The sequence below is a fragment of the Crinia signifera genome, chromosome 6, assembly GCF_055691185.1.
Source record: "Crinia signifera chromosome 6, ASM5569118v1, whole genome shotgun sequence".
Taxonomy (NCBI): Eukaryota; Metazoa; Chordata; class Amphibia; order Anura; family Myobatrachidae; genus Crinia; species Crinia signifera.
Genome location: NC_139222.1, coordinates 256,103,914 through 256,127,600, shown reverse-complemented (window position 1 = coordinate 256,127,600; position 23,687 = coordinate 256,103,914). Strand labels below are relative to the sequence as shown.

General features: G+C 44.1%; 1 protein-coding gene across 1 annotated transcript in view; it reads left to right on the top strand.

Annotated features, from left to right (window-relative positions):
• Window positions 1-23,687, top strand: part of LOC146009238 (alpha-2-macroglobulin-like) — a 138,227-nt gene that overhangs the window by 19,045 nt on the left and 95,495 nt on the right. Inside the window, exons 7-11 of the mRNA XM_083149400.1 lie at window positions 2,209-2,293; window positions 5,261-5,396; window positions 5,951-6,062; window positions 7,455-7,561; window positions 23,304-23,465. Of these exons, the coding sequence (XP_083005526.1) occupies window positions 2,209-2,293; window positions 5,261-5,396; window positions 5,951-6,062; window positions 7,455-7,561; window positions 23,304-23,465 (602 nt within the window). The remainder of the gene's footprint in view (window positions 1-2,208; window positions 2,294-5,260; window positions 5,397-5,950; window positions 6,063-7,454; window positions 7,562-23,303; window positions 23,466-23,687) is intronic.

Sequence of the window (23,687 nt, the reverse complement as noted above, 5' to 3'; positions counted from 1 at the left end):
TCCCTCAGTGGGCCAGTCCAATCCTGACTAACATTAGCCACAGGACACTATGCCTGGTTCAGTGTTGGATGCAGATGTAACCACAACTGAGTCTTCTGCAGAAGCATAACTAGCTAATTCCATGGCCGATGGCCGTTCTACTGAGACGCCCACTGACTGAGAGTGAAGATAATCCTCTGCTGCATTTCCATGGGCGTGCCCATAAAATGCTGGAGGTCCCCTGCATCCATCCCCTGTCCGCCCATCCTGGAGCGAACACCCGGGCGAGTGTGAAACTCACTGAAGGTGTTCGAACCTGGGGCTTGCACATGCACATATACACGTATGTGCAATCCCCAACAATCGTCTGGGGTAATGAATTTGACCCACACGAGCGGGTCTGAATTGCCCCTTAAGTTACTCTTTAATTGCATAAGTGGAGTTGGATGACCTTGTCATTGAGGGGTAGGGAGTTCTGTTAGAACAGTCAGATGGTCATGTTTCCATGTACCAGGACCAAGGATCCACCACCGATGTCATTGATACATTCTTTAGTTATTAAAACATATTGGCAACTTACCATGTCCTCAACACTAGACATGGCCATACTACATATCAAATGTACCTTAATTCAACATAGAACTCTGCAGATACATACTAATGGGCATGATTATGATCCAAAGTGATCTTGAACAATTATTGACTGCAATACTTTTAAAGGATATATTTGAAAACCTGTGAAGGTCTGTTGGCGTTTTTATTTATAATTCTATATCAGTAAACACTGAATGGGCCTTACAGGTAATTACCATAACAGATAATAACAACTAGAGTTTACAGTGTGAGGAGGGGATGGGAAGATGACCAGATTGAAGTTGTCTAAGTTGGTCGAGGTCAGGGAACTCAGGAGGCATCCCGGAGTTTTCGCTGACTGGTTACTGAAAATAATCAGAATCTCCCTGACTGTGTCACAGTAGCACCAAGACTTTGATCATGCCGATCCCCACATACTGATATAGCGAAGGAAGAGTTAAATAAATTACTCACAATGGATTTTCTATCTCTCTGCCTTTTATGGCATTAACCTATTTACTCCAATCACCATGAAAAATACAGAGGCCACATGTCCCCTAACACTCTATCACAGCTGACTACTCTCAGCGACATAGACTACCACACAGTTACATACAGTACCTCCCAACATTCTGGAGGGCCAAAACGGGACTCTCTGCATGGCCCGGAAGGGGCGTGACCTTGGCTAAAAGGGGCTTGGATTGCGGAATGTTTGCAATCGTGAAGCCACGCCACCGTTTTGCCACTGTGGGTGCATGGCCAGTGATCTGAGAGCTGCTGACCAAGCCCCCTCTCCCTGTCTCAGTGAATAAAAGATGTGCACACATAGCTTCTATTCCTTCAGAGCGCAGGGGGATGACCTACTGCCACCCCTCCCCCACACCGTAGGATACTGCCGGCACCGGGTGGAACACGGGACAGTACCCAAAAACTGGGACTGTCCTGCGAAAATCGGGACAGTTGGGCGGTATGCAGTTAGATGGTCTCCTCCTGCTTCTAGCAATAAATGATGAACATACAGTAGCATTACCTTAGTGATCAGATTGTTTCCTCTATAACTGGGCTCTGAAGCATTTATGAAACTGGCTAATTTAAGGAGTACTTTATTTACAAAAGAAGTACAATGCCGATCAGTAAGGCCCCACCTGGAATTCAGTGTCCAGGTCTTAGCACCACACCTTAAAAAGATATTAAGGAACTGGAGAGGGCCCAGAGAAGGGCAAACACCTCCTAGTGATTCCCAAATTGTACCAGACCAGCACACTCATGTCAGATGCATTGTTTATGATTTCTGAAGCTCCTAGTAGAAATATACATTTTGTGTCAAAATTGATACCATATGGTAGACAACTAAGTGGATACTACTGTAGTGTTCTTTGCCAGTGTAATCAATAAGCAGATACACTACAAATGGCTTTGTTTATGATCCCTGTTTAGTTAAAAGAGTTTTCTGGTCACAGGATTTCCTCAATGAAATGTGTTCTGATACCAAACCTCCTATATCCTATTCATGTGTTTGGGGCATAATTATATCCTACAACATAAGAAAAACATAACTCGCCATTTGTCCTAATATTATTTGTATCTCTACAGTCATTTGTGCCCATAATTTTCTACAGTATATAATAAGTGTAAATTCTGCTTCTATTCTTTCAGTACTGAAGAGGTTTGAATTTCATCTGAACGTCCCATCCACTATATCAGTGATCGATAAATCCTGCCACCTAGAGGCATGTGGCAGGTACTGTGACCAGTTTTTCCATAACATGACAATCCTGAATACAAACTACACAAATATCGCTCCCATATGATCAGTTACTTTCATGGCGTGATGCTTTTTACATGCAGTTAGGCAGACAATCTCTGTACACATCATTTGCATTTACTACACAGCGTTGGCTCATTGGGACTGAGGAACATTGGCCCTTATTCAGATCTTATCGCAGTGCAAATTTGTTCTCAAAATGGGCAAAACCAGGTGCACTGCAGGTGGGGCAGATGTAACATGTGCAGAGAGAGTTCGTTTTTCGGGAGTTATTTTGTTTCTGTGCAGGGCATAGTTGCCTACCCTCCTGCATTCTGCAGGAGACTCCCTCTCTCCCTCATTAGTCTAGCAATCTCCCTCATTTCACCTAGCCCACATTGCAGTGCTACATTTTTTGGGGAAAAAAAAGAATGAGAGCTAGATACAGTTACATTGAATCATCTGCACCATTCCCCAGCACTTTACCAAGTATTTTAGCTCTTACTAACTGCTTTGGGGCTCATCTACATTTGTATATAAGTCATTTTACAAGATTCCTCTCAGATATAGCAGTACACAGCCACGGTTCTAGGTGCCACGTTCACAATCTCTCCATATATGGAACTAGACACGATCATTGGGTGGAGCATGACACGCCCCCTCAATTGGGCGTTGTGCAAAATTCTATTACCAACTATAATTTCCCTGAAACTAGTTTTCAAAAGTAGGCAAGTATGGTGCAGGGTAAATACTGTCTGCATTATTTTTACACTGCAATTTAGATTTCAGTTTCAACACACCCCACCCAAATGTAACTCTCAGATCTGAATAAGTGCCATTGTGTAGCATTTCAGATGAGAGTTAATCCATTACATTTTTGATTGACCGTCTGTCCTGAGAGCCAGGGGCATAAGTAGAACTCTCTGGGCCCCATAGCAACATTTTATAAGGGACTCCTTAGACAGGGTGACACACATGGGTAGTGTGGGGATAAAAGGTGTCACAAAAACATTCACACAGGGTTAGGAGGGTACAAAGTGTCATACATATTTTGTAAATCATTCTGGTACTTGTGGAGTATCACGGCTCCCATCGTATGGCATCGTATGCCATATGTAGTGGCATACGATGGCATACGATGCGATGTTTTACCGATTTTTGAGCATTTTTGCTCAAAAATCGTATGCCATCGCATGGCATCGTATGCCATATGTAGTGGCATACGATGTCATACGATGCGATACGATGTTTTACCGATTTTTGAGCATTTTTGCTCAAAAATCGTATGCCATCGCATGGCATCGTATGCCATATGTAGTGGCATATGATGTCATACGATGCGATACGATGTTTTACCGATTTTTGAGCAAAAATGGTCAAAAATCGGTAAAACATCGGATAACATCGTATGCCATATGTAGTGGCATACGATGTCATACGATGCGATACGATGTTTTACCGATTTTTGAGCAAAAACGGTGAAAAATCGGTAAAACATCGCATGGCATTGTATGCCATCGATGCGATACGATGTTTTACCGATTTTTGAGCCATTTTAGCTCAAAAATCGTATGCGATCGCATCGGATGCCATACGATGGCATCCGATGCGATGGCACCCGATTTTGCACTGAAATGCATCAGAATGCATTGAAATGTGTATTAAAGTAGTGAAATGCCCCCAAATGCCATTTTTCATAGTGCACCACCCCCACTATCAACGTCAACCCGAAGCGTGGCGAGCGCAGCGAGCCCGCGAGGGGCGGCGGTACAAGTCCTACGACCTTTTCATACCCCCACTATCCACGTCGGCGTGGAGTTGAGAATAGAATAGTGTGGCGAGCGCAGCGAGCCACCGAGCCCGAAGCGTGGCGAGCGCAGCGAGCCCCGCGAGGGGACGCGGATACCTGTAAAGCCCGCGAGGAGACGCGTATAGCTGTGAAGGTATCCGCGTCCGCTCGCCACGCTTCGGGCTCGGTGGCTCGCTGCGCTCGCCACACTATTCTATTCTCAACTCCACGCCGACGTGGATAGTGGGGGTATGAAAAGGTCGTAGGACGCGTACCGCCGCCCCTCGCGGGCTCGCTGCGCTCGCCACGCTTCGGGTTGACGTTGATAGTGGGGGTGGTGCACTATGAAAAATGGCATTTGGGGGCATTTCACTACTTTAATACACATTTCAATGCATTCTGATGCATTTCAGTGCAAAATCGGGTGCCATCGCATCGCATCGGATGCCATCGTATGGCATCCGATGCGATCGCATACGATTTTTGAGCTAAAATGGCTAAAAAATCGGTAAAACATCGTATCGCATCGATGGCATACGATGCCATGCGATGTTTTACCGATTTTTCACCATTTTTGCTCAAAAATCGGTAAAACATCGTATCGCATCATATGACATCGTATGCCACTACATATGGCATGCGATGTTATCCGATGTTTTACCGATTTTTCACCATTTTTGCTCAAAAATCGGTAAAACATCGTATCGCATCGTATGACATCGTATGCCACTACATATGGCATACGATGTTATCCGATGTTTTACCGATTTTTGACCATTTTTGCTCAAAAATTGGTAAAACATCGTATCGCATCGTATAACATCGTATGCCACTACATAATGCATACGATGTTATGCGATGGTATACGATTTTTGAGCTAAAATAGTCAAAAATCGGTAAAACATCGCATCGCCATGACACATGCGATGCGATGCGATTTTTAGCATACGATCTGCATACGATGCAGGTCGTGGGAGCCGTGATACTCCACAAGTACCATCATTCTTACTTTTCAGAATTTTTTTCACACCTACCTAGCACTTTTGGGAAGCGAGATGCAGAGCAGTCACAAAAACCGTGACTGTCCCATGAAAATTGGCATAGTTGAGAAGTATGGTATAGTGATAGATTATTTGATAGAATTACCATCTTTATATCACCTCTCACCTCTCTAGTTACACCTATGGAAAACCAGTACATGGCTCTGTTAACCTCACCATCTGTCCTTTCAATACTTGGCATGGTTGGAGAACTGACAGCAGCAGTGAAGAAGATGATGACCACGCATGCATAAAAATCCAGGATGTTAAGGTGAGAAATGCCTTGTCCTGCAGAATGATCTAAGTAGCCATCCTGATTTCTATAGAAATGATTGTTCTTATTTACCAACGAATCTATTGTGAAGCCGTGTGATGTATGTGGTGTAGCTAGAAGCATTAAGACAGGAAGTCTCCGCCTTATGATAGGATAATACAATATATACTAGACCTCCTGTTTGCTTACTTTGAACTGTTACTGTCAATCTAGACATTGCCAGATGTTTTTAGGCATCTAACTAGATGCGTTCAACCATTAGTTCTCTCTACCATAAACGTCTGGGGGTCGGTCTCACCCCACTTTATTGCTGGCTTGAAAACAATTTTTAGCATCTCCTACAAATTAGCACCAAGGGACATGGCGGGATATCTGGAACGCCTTTGATGCAAGCTACTGTATGCATTATCCATATATAATTAAAAAGAAAATAGTTGCTGAACTTCTATTCTTTGGAAATCAACTCTGCATACAGTATTTTTGGCTTCCTCACCAAACCTTATCACGCATTTATATTACGGTATTCATACTTTGTATCTTATATTTTGCAGACTGACAGCAAAGGATGTCTGGCCAAGGAGATTGATCTTAGTTTTTTTAAACTTTCGAAGGAAAGTTTAGAATATTTACAGTTTTCAGCTTCACTGACAGAAGATGGAACAGGTACTGTAAGAGTTACTGAGGAAACATGATGTTGCATAAAGGTACAGATGGAGACGCTCTCATCGGAGCGGCTTCCAGAGCGCCATTCAGCACGACACATCACGAATGTGAGACGCTCACCCGCCCCATTAACGGCAATATAGTGTGCTATCGGGATGAATGACTCTAGCTCCATCTGTATGTGCAAGTTGACCAACCTACAGTAGCTGCAGTTTCTATTTGTAGTGGAAGTCAGACATTAAAGAATATTGGCATCCTTTTTTTTTTTAAATGTAGCAACCATAGAGGCAGTGCATACATAGCCACTACACGGGGTATTTTTTGAAAATACCCCGATATGGGTGTGGAGTTGCATTACAGGGACAGAGCTTAAAACACACCAAAAAAACAGAAAAATAACACACCAAAAAAATAAAAATTTTCACACATACCAACTTACCTATCTTGATATGTAGATCGGTCCCCTTCTCCAGTAGAACTCCAATTTGTGAGTACCTGGGGAAGGAAACCATACTTACCACTTCCTAGGCGTGGATCGCATCCTTTTCGTAGGCATCCACTTACTTGGCAAAAAAATAACACACCTGTATGCGATGCCCGCAGGTACTGTTTGTTTACATTCTGCGGCTCCTCCCCCTGAATAGAGCTATTGAATGCCTAGCGGCCAACTCGGCTTCTATTTGGCTGCCAGGCATCCAATAGTGCTTCATGGGGGTGGTGGGGGGGGGGGGTTGTAAACAAGGTAGGGTTAACTCTGGAGGGGGGACCCCTTCATAGGGGTTTCCCCTCTTCCCCTAGGGTCCCGGCCCGGGCTGACCAGGGGGACTTGCTTTGACCGGGGGACTTGTATAAAAAGTCCCCCCCCCCGGCTGGGGCATCACTCTGATGGTTAGTTGGGCCCTGTGCTGGTTGCCGAAATACAGGGGAACCCTACTCATTTTGTATTCGTAAATAGGAATACGAATGTGCCATAAATACAAATCTGCGTATTTTCAGCATAGTAAATGTCGAAAATACATGTAGGCCATCATATTTGCATACCACTGCCTATGAATATGCCCAAAATAAGCGTACTTTTGTTTGTAAATTTCCCCCAATGTGTCAGCTCTGTATGCTGAGCGATTTGTCACCGTCAGTGTTCTCCGGTAAGAGCACTGGCCCTGACCGGTGATTAACTAGATTTATCCAGCATGCTGGATATTAATCACTGGGCAAAAGTGATGCATGGGGCCATGTATCATTATCGCTATGGCCCCTACACCCGTAGCGATGTAAGGGTGTTTTCTAGAGTCAGATCGCTTACAAAATACTGTACCCTGAAATCGCCCAGTGTGTAGGCCCCACGATATGCGACAGTAAATATGCACTAACACAATATTTATCTTCCTATAGGTCACACTGAGACAGCCTCAGCTGAACCCTATTTAAAAAAGCACAAATCCATTACATTTGTGGATCCTGCATACTATTACACTACAGGTGCTCCATTCCACATCAAGGTAATTACAGTTCCAGAGACATGTGGAGGAAAACGTTTTCTTTTTGCACTAAATTAATCAAATATAAATACACTAGGTGATTCATCGCGCCCTACGGGCGCTCTTCACACCATCGTAAGGGACTCCATCACTTAACCTGTGAACTGATTTATGTAGGGGGGGTTGGGGGTGAGTATACTGCGGGATGGAGAGGGGCAGGTGCGGTGTTTATGCAGGTGGATGCGGGGGTGCTGGAGGGGTGGGTGCCGTGGAGTCGAAGGTGAGGTGCGGTGGGTGAGGATGGGGGTGCAAGGGTGCCATGGGTGGGGGAAGGTAGCTGAGTAGATAGCGGTTGGCTGGTCGCCAGCTAACCCCGACGATACCTCCTCCCACCTGGTGCTGAGGTACCTCTGTTCTGGCCCCTGCTCCGACATGCATCTGGTGGCCATATTGGAGCAGGCATCCTGGCACTGCTGCCTTTACCCTGCTGTCTGGCGGCATGTCCAGATTTAGACCTGCAGTGGGGGGGGGGAACTGAGCCTGATTGACCGCTCCCTGGCCCTGGTAGCTTCGCCTCCTGCCTGATGTGGCCTGCGGCCGCATGCCGCAAGTCAGCAGGGTAGAGGCAGCAGGGCCAGGATGCCTGCTCCAATAGGTCCCACCAGACGCATATCGGAGACCCAGGCTGGGAGCCAAACAGAGGTGGGAGTCAGGGGGCAGGCGGGCAGTCAGCCGCTTCGCCTCTTGCCTGGTGTGACCTGCGGGCGCATGCCGCAAGACAGCAGGGTAGAGGCAGAAGGGCCAGGATGCCTGCTCCAATATGGCCGCTGGACGCACATCGGAGACCCAGTCTAGGAGCAGGGGCCAAACAGAGGTACATTAGCACCGGGTGGGAGTCAGGGGGCAGGCGGGCAGTCAGCCGCTATCCACGCGGCTGAGTGGAAGTCCGTGCGCTTGGGAGTGTGGAAGCAGCAGCGCTGGGCAATCTCCTCCAATATGGCCGTCGGACACATGAAGGAGACCCAGGGCAGGAGCTGGAGGTTTGGGACCAGGAGGCAGGTCAAAGGGAGCCCACACAGTGATCTCAAGAAGTCTTCAGCCACCGAGGGGGATTTTAATTTGATGCCACCTGTAGTATAATAGGCAGGAGTCTGTAGGCAGGACTCCTACTCCATGAACAGCTAGGCCACGCCCCTTCAAACTCCGATGAGTCATAGCGTGACAGATCAGGGCTAATAGCCTATCAGCACAACCTACTGTATGTGTCACTCTGACTCCACCTAGCGTTATGGACACACATGATTGACACATGTAGCTAAATATATAAGAGATAGAGTTTATAAGGGTCATCTATTAGATTATTTAATGACACGACAAGTGACAGACAATACATACAACACAGTTAATATTCAATAATTGAAGAGAGATGCGCACCAAAAAAATGAAGAAAAATAATAAAATATTTAAAAGAACTTAATAATGTTAATTAGAGTCGACTTATTAAAAATAAATGTCAGATTTGCTGATGCAGTCCCTGATTAGGTTGCTACCATCATTAATATGAGGCTCAGGCTTCCCATTTCACCTTCATTAGTATACTGTTAATAAGTACAGATGGAGCCCTGCAGTTAGTATGGTTAGTTTGGTTCACTGTCCATGGTTAGTATAGTTTATAGTAACAGTTCAGTCTTCTATTGGTAGTTAGTAATGCATGCAATGGTGGAGACTCAGATGTTAGTTAGGCTTCGCATTTCACCTTCATTTGTTTACTGTTAATAAGTACAGATGGAGCCCTGCAGTTAGTATGGTTAGTTTGGTTCACTGTCCACGGTTAGTATGGTTTATAGTAACAGTACAGTCTTCTATTGGTAGTTAGTAATGCATGCAATGGTGGAGACACAGATGTTAGTTAGGCTTCCCATTCCACCTTCATTAGTATACTGTTAATAAGTACAGATGGAGCCCTGCAGTTAGTATGGTTAGTTTGGTTCACTGTCCATGGTTAGTATGGTTTATAGTAACAGTTCAGTCTTCTATTGGTAGTTAGTAATGCATGCAATGGTGGAGACTCAGATATTAGTCAGGCTTCCCATTCCACCTTCATTAGTATACTGTTAATAAGTACAGATGGAGCCCTGCAGTTAGTATGGTTAGTTTGGTTCACTGTCTATGGTTAGTATGGTTTATAGTAACAGTTCAGTTTTCTATTGGTAGTTAGTAATGCATGCAATGGTGGAGACTCAGATGTTAGTTAGGCTTCGCAGTTCACCTTCATTCGTTTACTGTTAAGAAGTACAGATGGAGACCTGCAGTTAGTATGGTTAGTTTGGTTCACTGTTCACGGTTAGTATGGTTTATAGTAACAGTTCAGTCTTCTATTGGTAATTAGTAATGCATGCAATGGTGCAGACTTCCAGCCTGGCCAGACAGAATATGGGATAGTTGTCTCACATACCCATCAGGCCTCTCCCCCTCCGTGACTCCCAGCTGCTGGCGCTGGTGCCCAGTATTTTCAGCCTTCTCCAGAGTCTTTAGTTCTTAGTCTCCTTTTTCTTTTTGATGGTTGCGCAGCCACTTAGATATGTGCAGTTAGGTATTGATGAGTGACCTCCCGGGTGCTTTTAAAAGTCGTCTGTCTAATGTAGGCATGTCCAAACTATGGCCCTCCAGCTGTTCTGAAACTACATATCCCAGCATGCCTTGCCATAGTTTTAGCATTCCCTAATAGTAAACCTGTAGCAAGGCATGATTGGACTTGTAGTTTCACAACAGCTGGAGAGCCATAGTTTGGACATGCCTACTGTTAGCAACAGCGGCTTCCTCTGCTAACATCTAAGCCACATATTAATGATGGTAGCATCCTAATAAGGGACTGTGCCAGCAGATCTAACATTTCTTTTTAATAAGAGTCAACTCTAATTAACATTGAGTTCTTTTTAATAATTATTTTTTCTTCATTTTTTTTTGGTGCACATATCTCTAATTATTATATATTAACTGTGTTGTATCTATTGACTGTCAATTGTCATGTCATAACATGTCATAATTTTATTTTTTTAACATAAGTATGTATTCCCGTGCAGTGGCATAAGTTCATCCCAGTTGCCCGGAGGCAAGATAAATATTGGTGCCCCCCCACACACACACACACACACACACACACTGCACCTTACATACAGTAAATATATCTGTGTTTATGTTATGTATATTATGTTTAAAAATAAATAAACTGTGACTTCTTTGGTGCTGCTGGGAGGGAGGGGGAGTCAGCCACAGAAGTGATATCAATGGCTTTCAATTAACTGATTCAAACTTGCAGGAGAGGAGAGGTGCTCCCTTGGGAGCAGGAGCCCGGCGGCAGATGACTCCATTGCAACCCAGAGTTCTGCCTCTGTTCCCGTGTGTGATGATATATCTTGTTTCTTGGTTTTCTAACTTTTGCGGTTTGAGCACCTCATAATATCACAGCAGCAGGGAATAAAAGTTAATAGCAATAGACTTTTAATATAATCCTGAATATTGGGTTGCAGCGCCAGACCATTCTTTGGTATATCGATTAGATAATAATTTACAGTAAAAGTTATATATAATGAATCCAGCACAGAGAGCTTGACTCTGATTTGTACACAATGCCGATGTTTACACAACTGAGCGATTATTTGCCTACTGGGCCTGCGCCGTATGCTCCAGTTTAACTTTGTGAGGCCAATCGCAGTGGGGATTTAAATACAAAGTGATTGACAGGAGGGGACTGTTTGGAGGAGATAATGCAGAGTCCAGAATCCTGCTGGGGTTACCAGACATGTTAAAAATCTAATAAAAAAATGCAGTTTAATTTGCACTAGAACATACCCTCCAACTGTACCAATTTACCCGGTACAGTACCATTAACGGTCTGTACCAGATAAAATAAACTGTACCGATTGTACCGTTTTTTTAACAGAAGCTCTGGGTGATTGAGGGTCTCTGGGAGTTGTATTTCAAAATACCACCGACTACTCCCCAGGGAGCGTGGGGGAACTGCCGGCCAGGACTATATCTCCCAGGGTGCAGGGCAGGGGGATGCAGCGGGCCTGCCTCTCCCTGCTCGGGGATAGGCTGCGGTTGGATATCATGGCACGGCTGCGGGGCCGACTACAAGACGCGGCATGCTGTGTGCGGCCATTCAGCAGTGCCAGACTGTTGATTGCTCTCCCAGCGCCGCCCCAGCCGCTACAGAACAAGCTTACTCTGAGATCAAAGAATGGGCTGCATGATGTCACAAGCCGCAGCACGGAGAACCTGGCAGTGGGGAGTGGGGACTAATGGCTGAAGTTTCCTGTCATCTTCCAGCCAGACCCCAGACAGTTGATGGGGCAGAGGTAGGGACAGCCAGCGCAGTTATCTCTTTTTAAAAATGGGACTCTAAAAAATGTCGGATACGAAGTGGAAAGTAAAAGGGTCATGGCCACGACCGCTTTACACATGGTCACTCCCCTATATATATATATATATATATATATATATATATATATATAGATAGACAGGTTGGTGTCCGGCAACTCCTCCGCTGACAGGGGCAGCTATGGTACTTGCCCAGGTGCCCGTGCTGAGGGCGAATTCTCACCCACAAATACAAACAGGCAAGAAAGCACGTCACTCCGGGTCTGGTGTCAACAAACAGAATTTTACTGCGCAATGTCTACGCCGTTTCAGGCTGGACCCGTCTTCAGGACATTAACAGTAGTGTATAACAAAAGTGCATTAAATACCTTACCAGTATCCCAGGTTACTCCCCTCTGCCCGACGCTCACCGTCCGTGTCCCGCTGTCACTTCCGGTCTCCTGGGCGGAAATGACATGGTGCCGGCTACAGGAGCCGTCAGGAGAAGGGCAACACTGTGGGCAAAACATTTACATGAATTAAAACAGTGCAAAACATGGAATCTCGCTGTTTCGCGAGCAAACGTGCATACAGTGCAAGCAGCAGTGTACAAATAATATTAAAACAACTCATAACATACAATATTAAAAACAATATCTGTGCAGAGCTGTTCATTTCTATGTGAACAATAAAGTGCTTCGTGAATCGATTTTCAGGCCACTAGATGGCAGTGTCAACTGCTATTATAATATGATGTTATAATAGTGTATATAATATCCTTAAGGTCCCTAAGGACTGATCTAAATAAAGTGCTAGTGCCTTACATGAAAAGTGCTAAGTGAGAATTAGTTTAAAACAGAAAACCACCTTCTGTGATGGTCTCTTGGCAGTATAATTTTTGGTGTGCTGGGCATAATTCAACCCCCCACCACATCGGACCCTATTACTTTATGAGGAGCATGATATTATATCAAAAATATATATCTCCCCGTGACCTCTGTCTAGGATCTCCGCTCCAAAGGTTCTACACCACCCGCTGATGTTTGGTATTTATAAGAAACAGTTAAACTTGATGGCCTCATTTAATCCCCCAGGGTTGACAGAGTTAAGGGTGTATATCCATCTGCTCTCTAAACGAAGCAGTTGTCTGTCCCTGTCACCTCCACGGGGGGATGGGGGCACAAGATCGATGATGCGGTAACGCAACTGCGCCATGCTATGTCGAGCCTGGGCGTAGTGTCTGGCCACCGCCTGGTCACTGTTTCCTGATAACAACGCTGACCTGATGGCCATCCTGTGTTGGGCCATGCGTTCTTTGAACTGTCTGGCTGTCTTGCCCACGTAGTTTAACCCACATGGACAAGACAGCAAATAGACCACATATCTTGAACTACATGTGAGGGGATATTTAATTTTATAACTTTTCCCTGTAACCGGGTGCTTAAAGTTATCCCCCGTCTCCATGTGGTTACATGTTGCACATCTCGTACATTTAAAACAGCCAGCTTTTCTGCTAAGAAAGTGCTGTGTGCTGGGTTTCGGGATCCTGCTAAGGTCAGTTTTGACCACTAGGTCACGAATATTGGGGCCTCTCTTATAACTGGGCATTAGTTTAGTTTTATGCAGGCTTTTAAGATCTGGGTCTGTGCTGATCATGGGCCACAGTGTCCTCACATCCGACACAATGTTTGGCGTTTGTGTGGAGTACTGCGTCACCCATGTCAACATATCCGAGGTGTTATCATTGGGTTTGTCATTTGACTTTAGTAATTGTTCCCTAGTTTTTTGGCATGCACGGTCTCTAGCCCTGGACAGATCTTTTAATGGGTATCCCCTTTGTACAAATTTATCTGTCATTTCATTGAGCTGTTGGTCACGCATTTGGATGTTGCTGTTAATGCGGCATACTCGTAGATATTGGGAGTATGGAAGACCTGACTTTGTGTGTGCCGGGTGGAAGCTGCCATGATGAAGTAAGTTATTGCGATCAGTAGTTTTTGTAAAGAGTTGGGTGTTGATGATTCCTCCCTCAATGGTGATCTGGACATCAAGAAATTGTATCATGTGTCTATCCAGTTTGTAAGTAAATTTCACCGGGCTGTTCGAGGCATTTTGGGTCTCCAGGCAGCCAATCAACACTTCCTAGGGTCCTGTCCAGAACACCAGGATGTCGTCAATATCACGACAATATAATGCAACATATTGTTGCATAGCCGGTGTGAAGAAGATTTTTTTCTCTACACTGTACATATATGCATTTGCATATACCGGAGCTGCCGCGGAACCCATTGCACAACCCCTGTTCTGATTAAAAAACTTTCCATCATGCGTAAAACAGTTATGAGTGAGGGTAAACTTTAAAATGTCAAGAAAGAACTCAATGTCCGGTCCTGCATATTACACATTGCCCGTGATGAGTGATTTAACAGCCTCCACACCCTCCACATGGGGAATGCATGTGTAGAGGCTGCATACATATATAATATATATATATACAATATTCGAGCACATCGGCCAGTGAGAATGATATGCAAGCGTCCACTAGAAGGAGAAACAGACGACAGGCGGTCCCTTTAGGGGTGTACACCAGATCGAAGGGGATCGATCCCAATTTCGACCCGGAAAACCCCCAAAACGCACGAGGAGGGGGGGCCAGGCCCAAAGGGGGCAACAGGCGCAAACCCCCACAGGGTCCCAAAGCCTGATTTTTTATTTGTCTTCAGTTCCGCTCACACCGGCAGAGACTAAGATACTTAGCCGAGGGTTGAGCTTTGTACCAACTGTATCGCAAGACAAATTTCAACAAAAAGTGGACAACTACAAATTTCAGAGGAAGCTCCGCCTAAGAGAATTTTTTGACAAACAAGGCAATAAGGAAGAAGCTGCACTGGACACTTTCACAGCATTAAATAAAAAATTAAGCACTACTAGCACTTTTGATCCCCAAACCTTTAGCCCTACTTTGAAAACTTTTCCCGGATGATGGACTTGACATGCACTAATGCGCAAGCAATTAGTCACAGCAATGTGTCTAAAGATGAAAAAGAAGCATTAAAACAATTGTCCTCCCGGAATGATATCACCATAAGGGGCGCGGATAAAGGGGGCTCAATAGTTATTCAAGATATTAACATCTACCGTGAAGAATGTGATCGCCAACTATTGGACCAGTCTACCTACACTCCACTGATTAAAGATCCTACTCCACAGTATATTGCAGAACTCAATTCCATATTGACGACGGCGGTGGAGAGAGGACACATCAGTATGGACTTGAAAAAACGGCTATTGAGACTGAAACCTAGGACGGCCCTGTTCTACACCATCCCTAAGATACACAAGGACGCCCAGAGACCCCCCGGCAGACCCATCATATCTGCCCGGGGGTCTCTGTGCGAACCCTTGGCGATCTACATAGACCACCACTTACAGGCCTGCATACAAACCATGGATACATATTTGAAGGATACCACCATGCTACTCCAAAAATTATCCAACTTTGCACAGGTAGCAGAAAACCTAACCATGGCATGTATAGATGTATGCAGCCTCTACACATGCATTCCCCATGTGGAGGGTGTGGAGGCTGTTAAATCACTCATCACGGGCAATGTGCAATATGCAGGACCGGACATTGAGTTCTTTCTTGACATTTTAAAGTTTACCCTCACTCATAACTGTTTTACGCATGATGGAAAGTTTTTTAATCAGAACAGGGGTTGTGCAATGGGTTCCGCGGCAGCTCCGGTATATGCAAATGCATATATGTACAGTGTAGAGAAAAAAATCTTCTTCACACCGGCTATGCAACAATATGTTGCATTATATTGTCGTTATATTGACGACATCCTGGTGTTCTGGACAGGACCCCAGGAAGTGTTGATTGGCTGCCTGGAGACCCAAAATGCCTCGAACAGCCCGGTGAAATTTACTTACAAACTGGATAGACACATGATACAATTTCTTGATGTCCAGATCACCATTGAGGGAGGAATCATCAACACCCAACTCTTTACAAAAACTACTGATCGCAATAACTTACTTCATCATGGCAGTTTCAACCCGGCACACACAAAGTCAGGTCTTCCATACTCCCAATATCTACGAGTATGCCGCATTAACAGCAACATCCAAATGCGTGACCAACAGCTCAATGAAATGACAGATAAATTTGTACAAAGGGGATACCCATTAAAAGATCTGTCCAGGGCTAGAGACCGTGCATGCCAAAAAACTAGGGAACAATTACTAAAGTCAAATGACAAACCCAATGATAACACCTCGGATATGTTGACATGGGTGACGCAGTACTCCACACAAACGCCAAACATCGTGTCGGATGTGAGGACACTGTGGCCCATGATCAGCACAGACCCAGATCTTAAAAGCCTGCATAAAACTAAACTAATGCCCAGTTATAAGAGAGGCCCCAATATTCGTGACCTAGTGGTCAAAACTGACCTTAGCAGGATCCCGAAACCCAGCACACAGCACTTTCTTAGCAGAAAAGCTGGCTGTTTTAAATGTACGGGATGTGCAACATGTAACCACATGGAGACGGGGGATAACTTTAAGCACCCGGTTACAGGGAAAAGTTATACAATTAAATATCCCCTCACATGTAGTTCAAGATATGTGGTCTATTTGCTGTCTTGTCCATGTGGGTTAAACTACGTGGGCAAGACAGCCAGACAGTTCAAAGAACGCATGGCCCAACACAGGATGGCCATCAGGTCAGCGTTGTTATCAGGAAACAGTGACCAGGCGGTGGCCAGACACTACGCCCAGGCTCGACATAGCATGGCGCAGTTGCGTTACCGCATCATCGATCATGTGCCCCCATCCCCCCGTGGAGGTGACAGGGACAGACAACTGCTCCGTTTAGAGAGCAGATGGATATACACCCTTAACTCTGTCAACCCTGGGGGATTAAATGAGGCCATCAACTTTAACTGTTTCTTATAAATACCAAACATCAGCGGGTGGTGTAGAACCTTTGGAGCGGAGATCCTAGACAGAGGTCACGGGGAGATATATATTTTTGATTTAATATCATGCTCCTCATAAAGTAATAAGGTCCGATGTGGTGGGGGGTTGAATTATGCCCAGCACACCAAAAATTATACTGCCAAGAGACCATCACAGAAGGTGGTTTTCTGTTTTAAACTAATTCTCACTTAGCACTTTTCATGTAAGGCACTAGCACTTTATTTAGATCAGTCCTTAGGGACCTTAAGGATATTATATACACTATTATAACATCATATTATAATAGCAGTTGACACTGCCATCTAGTGGCCTGAAAATCGATTCACGAAGCACTTTATTGTTCACATAGAAATGAACAGCTCTGCACAGATATTGTTTTTAATATTGTATGTTATGAGTTGTTTTAATATTATTTGTACACTGCTGCTTGCACTGTATGCACGTTTGCTCGCGAAACAGCGAGATTCCATGTTTTGCACTGTTTTAATTCATGTAAATGTTTTGCCCACAGTGTTGCCCTTCTCCTGACGGCTCCTGTAGCCGGCACCATGTCATTTCCGCCCAGGAGACCGGAAGTGACAGCGGGACACGGACGGTGAGCGTCGGGCAGCGGAGAGTAACCTGGGATACTGGTAAGGTATTTAATGCACTTTTGTTATACACTACTGTTAATGTCCTGAAGACGGGCCCAGCCCGAAACGGCGTAGACATTGCGCAGTAAAATTCTGTTTGTTGACACCAGACCCGGAGTGACGTGCTTTCTTGCCTGTTTATATATATATATATATATATATATATATATATATATATATATATATATATAAAAACTTGAAGGATGAAATCACGTATTCGGACATTAGTTTTACTCCTGATAATTCCAACTGGTTAAGCATGAAGAACGGAGCCTATAAATGTAGCGGGTGTGTAAATTGCCAGCACTTGATCATGGGGGAAAGCTTTAAGCATCCAACAACAAATTATAAATACAAATTACAACATCGTATGACTTGTGAGAGCAAATACATCGTATATGTCATTGTTTGCCCCTGTCTTCACTTGTACATTGGTAAAACAATTAGGATTCTTAAGGAGAGGATCGGCATGCACCGATCTTCGATAAAGAAAGCTATGACAACTCGCAACCAAACTACACCTCCTGTCGCCAGACACTTTTATGATGCTGGGCACACCATGAAGGACTTTAACTTTATGCCACTATATCATGTAAAGAACCCCAAAAGGGGAGGTGATCGTCACCTGACCCTTTTACGTAAGGAGAGTATATGATTATATATGATCTTAATTCACTTAATCCCTCTGGCCTTAATGAGGAACTCCATTTAAATGTATTTCTTTAAAGGGAATGCTTGCTTTTGTTGTTATGACTATTGTATAGATTGTCACTGTTGTGGTATAATGTCTTAATGAACTGTTCCTGCTTGACATTCTCACGTATACCATTTGTGTGATTCTATACATTGATGGATGTCAGTATATTTATATTTCTTTATTATCATTGGTTATTTTATGCTTTATGATGTATGGTGATGGCTGGTTATCACAATAATTGTCTAAAGTTATGGACCTGAGATCCGTCATATCAGATGCTGTATTAGTTCTCAATTATGTGGCAGTACTCTCTGATTCAGTTAATTTCGTCTATTACATGCTTTGTGCAAACTATACTGTGGCCAATAAAGTTGAGTCGCTGCCCAGCCGAACACCATGTGACCTAGAATGCGGTCAGGCATTGGATGACGCGGGCAAGATGGCTGTGCTTTACATGGCCACTTGCCAAGCGTTCCAGGTGCCGAATACTGCTAATACGCTGATATTACAGATTGAGCACAGATTGTGGGCTGCTTAGTGTGGTCCTCACTCTGGAGCTTTCTGATTTAAGTGCAAATGGTCGGAATGTACGGTAAAGGGCAGGCGGAGGAACAGTTTGATAAGCACACAGGAAGCGGAAGTGCGTGCGTGTCACGCGCCGCGGTGTGCGTTCCACTGCAGGGATATAGAGAAAAGTTGTTACGAGGTTTAAACTCCTTGAATGCCGGCCACAGGTGAGACATATGGCTCTGATTTTGGCGGGTCTCTGTGCCCTATTTATATGGTAACTGTTTAGATATGGTTGTGCTCTTAAATAAAGGTGGTAACACACTGAAACAGGCTGTCGAGCAGACTGGTTATGGTACCAGCGTGGAGCTCCACGGGTATCATGCTGTTTGCCCGTTATGGATAAGTGACCCACTGCTATTCTTCTTTTTTGCAATATGTTGCCATGTGTTTTAAGATCTGTCTGAACTTGGACTTACAAATATATTCTTAAAATCACTTGAAAGTACTTTGGTGTGCAGATGTAATTTCTCTCAGTAGAGAATAATGTGCATATATATATATATATATTGAGAAAAAAAGCGTCACTCCAGGTTCTACTGTAAGATGATGAGTTTACTGTAGGTCAACAGTGTTTCGGGCCGGAGCCCGTCTTCAGGACATAAACAGTGTGTTACATTTGTTGTACATGTTATATAGCTTACCAGGTCCTTGTGTCGGCGTCGCCATTCCGCCCCCTCCGTGGCGTCGGATCCTACTTCCGGGTAGTCATCGCCGGAAGTGACGCGGCGCCCATACTGGGGGTTTCACGCTGACGTCTCACAGACTGTCTGCCAGTAGTTCATACTGGAATCTACAATCAAACAGAATATTACTTCAAAATTCATCTCTATTATATACATAATACGTGTAATGCTTGTGCTATGTTAAAGTGTTATTGATTGTGCATTAGTTAAAATGTTATGGGTGACTGCCTCGTTCTTCCGTCTTGTGCACGTCATCTGATTGTGATGTACCCAGGTGCTCACTAGATGGTGCTCATGTTTCTCTTGTAGTTGTTACTATTTGTCATGGTTACACTCATCCACGTGAGATCCCCTGTATTGTTTATGTGTGACGTGTGCTGCTGTGTTTAAAATCTCAGATCGTTGGGTAATGTTGACGACTAGTGTGGGAATTGGGTCTTACCTACAACATATATTCCTACAAAAATCTATCTGTGTCCATGGGGGGAGTTTGTTTATCTGGACAACTATGTTATTTAGACATACATTCAAAGAGTATCTATACTCCTATGTATTGAAATTTTTTTTTATAAAACGTGAAAAAAATCTTATAGGTGTTGTTGGATTTTTAATATTTAATTTTTTGCCTAGGACCCATATGCGTGAAGATCCAGCTATTTTAATCACGGAACCAATTTACTGTTAAGATGAAAATTAACCCCTAATCCTTTCAGATGTATATCTAGGGTCTATCCCAAACCAAGTGCTCGGCTGTGTCAACATTGCGAGTTGAGTATGTGCTCATGATGAGACCAAGTGCCAATTAATCAGCCTTGGATATTTGTGAAAAAATGTGAAAAACTACATAAAATACCAAAAAAACAAAAAAACGTGAAAAATTCATGAATGTGTACTCAATAATGGAGTATGTGACCTGAAAAATAAATAAGTAAATAAATAAATAAATGAATAAGACATGGAAAAATCCTATGGTGGTGTATCTGTCCTGTGCCCCTTCACAGTATTGTTGGTATGTATGCGATTTACCCACTATGTTGTGGCCAACTATCCCATAGATCTGGTTTATCTAAAATGTGAGTTGTTTTTTAAAAAATAGACTTTGGTCTATTAACTATCTGTGCTCCTCCTGATACCTCAGTCGGACTCACAGCCTCTACTGCTTGTAAAATTAACTCTGATGGTATGCTTGTTGTGTCAGTGGGTCTATGGTGGTCTATTCTATCAGTACTATTTCCCCATCTGATCACAAAAAGCATTTAAAGTTCAGGGCCTCATTTAAACCGTTGGGGCTCACGGTATTGAGCCTACTAATCCAACGACATTCCAGCTGCAAAAGTCTCTTGTCCCTGTCACCTCCACGTAGTGTGGCTGGGACATGACAGGGACAAGAGACTTTTGCAGCTGGAATGTCGTTGGATTAGTAGGCTCAATACCGTGAGCCCCAACGGTTTAAATGAGGCCCTGAACTTTAAATGCTTTTTGTGATCAGATGGGGAAATAGTACTGATAGAATAGACCACCATAGACCCACTGACACAACAAGCATACCATCAGAGTTAATTTTACAAGCAGTAGAGGCTGTGAGTCCGACTGAGGTATCAGGAGGAGCACAGATAGTTAATAGACCAAAGTCTATTTTTTAAAAAACAACTCACATTTTAGATAAACCAGATCTATGGGATAGTTGGCCACAACATAGTGGGTAAATCGCATACATACCAACAATACTGTGAAGGGGCACAGGACAGATACACCACCATAGGATTTTTCCATGTCTTATTCATTTATTTATTTATTTACTTATTTATTTTTCAGGTCACATACTCCATTATTGAGTACACATTCATGAATTTTTCACGTTTTTTTGTTTTTTTGGTATTTTATGTAGTTTTTCACATTTTTTCACAAATATCCAAGGCTGATTAATTGGCACTTGGTCTCATCATGAGCACATACTCAACTCGCAATGTTGACACAGCCGAGCACTTGGTTTGGGATAGACCCTAGATATACATCTGAAAGGATTAGGGGTTAATTTTCATCTTAACAGTAAATTGGTTCCGTGATTAAAATAGCTGGATCTTCACGCATATGGGTCCTAGGCAAAAAATTAAATATTAAAAATCCAACAACACCTATAAGATTTTTTTCACATTTTTTTCACGTTTTATAAAAAATTTTTTCAATACATAGGAGTATAGATACTCTTTGAATGTATGTCTAAATAACATAGTTGTCCAGATAAACAAACTCCCCCCATGGACACAGATAGATTTTTGTAGGAATATATGTTGTAGGTAAGACCCAATTCCCACACTAGTCGTCAACATTACCCAACGATCTGAGATTTTAAACACAGCAGCACACGTCACACATAAACAATACAGGGGATCTCACGTGGATGAGTGTAACCATGACAAATAGTAACAACTACAAGAGAAACATGAGCACCATCTAGTGAGCACCTGGGTACATCACAATCAGATGACGTGCACAAGACGGAAGAACGAGGCAGTCACCCATAACATTTTAACTAATGCACAATCAATAACACTTTAACATAGCACAAGCATTACACGTATTATGTATATAATAGAGATGAATTTTGAAGTAATATTCTGTTTGATTGTAGATTCCAGTATGAACTACTGGCAGACAGTCTGTGAGACGTCAGCGTGAAACCCCCAGTATGGGCGCCGCGTCACTTCCGGCGATGACTACCCGGAAGTAGGATCCGACGCCACGGAGGGGGCGGAATGGCGACGCCGACACAAGGACCTGGTAAGCTATATAACATGTACAACAAATGTAACACACTGTTTATGTCCTGAAGACGGGCTCCGGCCCGAAACACTGTTGACCTACAGTAAACTCATCATCTTACAGTAGAACCTGGAGTGACGCTTTTTTTCTCAATATTGATACAAGCGCTGGTAACGCCAGCACACAGCGGGCACCCAGGCCAAGGTAAGTGAGTGGAGCAGGGGCAGGTGAGGAGTGCCGGACCTCCGAGGATATATATATATATATATATATATATATATATATATATATATATACAGATGGGTCAGGTCCCATCTTTGCAGCGGATGGCGCTGGCGTCGCCAGCCGCCATCCCCCGCCAGCGCCATGGTGATGGTGAGAAGGGGACGCGCGCGCGTCCCCTTCCGACGGCGCTTCCATCCGTTCCCCGGGTCCCCGCCGGCTTGCCGGCGGTAACCCGGGGTCCCCGCCGCCTGCCCGCACCCCCCCTAACCCCCCCTAACCCTGTCCGTCTCCCTGAGGCGGAGACGGACAGGGTTTCCGTCGCGCTAGCGACGGAGACTGAGACGCGCGTGCGCGTGAGACGCACGCGCGTCTCAGTCTCCTCGCTGGCGTGGCTGCTGGCGGGTCGCCAGCGCGTACGTTCTGGCGACCCGCCAGCAAGGATGACAATAATAACATACTGTATATAGCCACACCCACTGTACCAGTTTTTTTGTCAGATATGTTGGAGGGTATGCCAGAATTGATGACATCACTAAACTGTCAAAATATCTGAGTATTGTGTTTCAAAAAATGACAGTTAATAGATGATTGACTGGTGCATTATCACCACTTTATCACTTCACCAGATTGATACATCTCCCCCTTTGTTTGGGAAAGACTATAGCTTATTACGGTATATGTTAATTATGCATCTTCATGGACTGGCGGCATTCGATCTAAACTCAAACATTAGTAAACCCTCCTCCGGAAATCATGCGTCTGCCCCTGAGATCATTATATTACTGAATATATACAGTTACTTTCATTATATGATGGTTTTGATCTGCACTTATTATCATCAGGTGCGTGTTGTTGATGAGAAAGAACAGCCCATAGCAAATGAAGCCGTATCCATATATGTGCATGGAAATAGTGAAAAGGCTGCAAGTCTGGTGACTGACAACAATGGAATTGCTCATGGTAAACTCAACACTTCTACATGGGACAACCAACTATCATTAACGGTAAGTGACTCTGCAACAAGGTGGGGCTATTGCATTTTCCTATTTTATCCATGTACATAAGGAAATAGCCCCCCCCCCCCCCTTCTCAGCTGCAGTGGGGGGCAGATGTAACATCTTCAGTTAGGGTTATATTTGAGAGAGTAGTATCCAAAGTGAAAGCTACTGTACATTGCAGTGTATAAATAAAGCAGGGAGCTGTCACATGGGGTCACCCAGCATTTC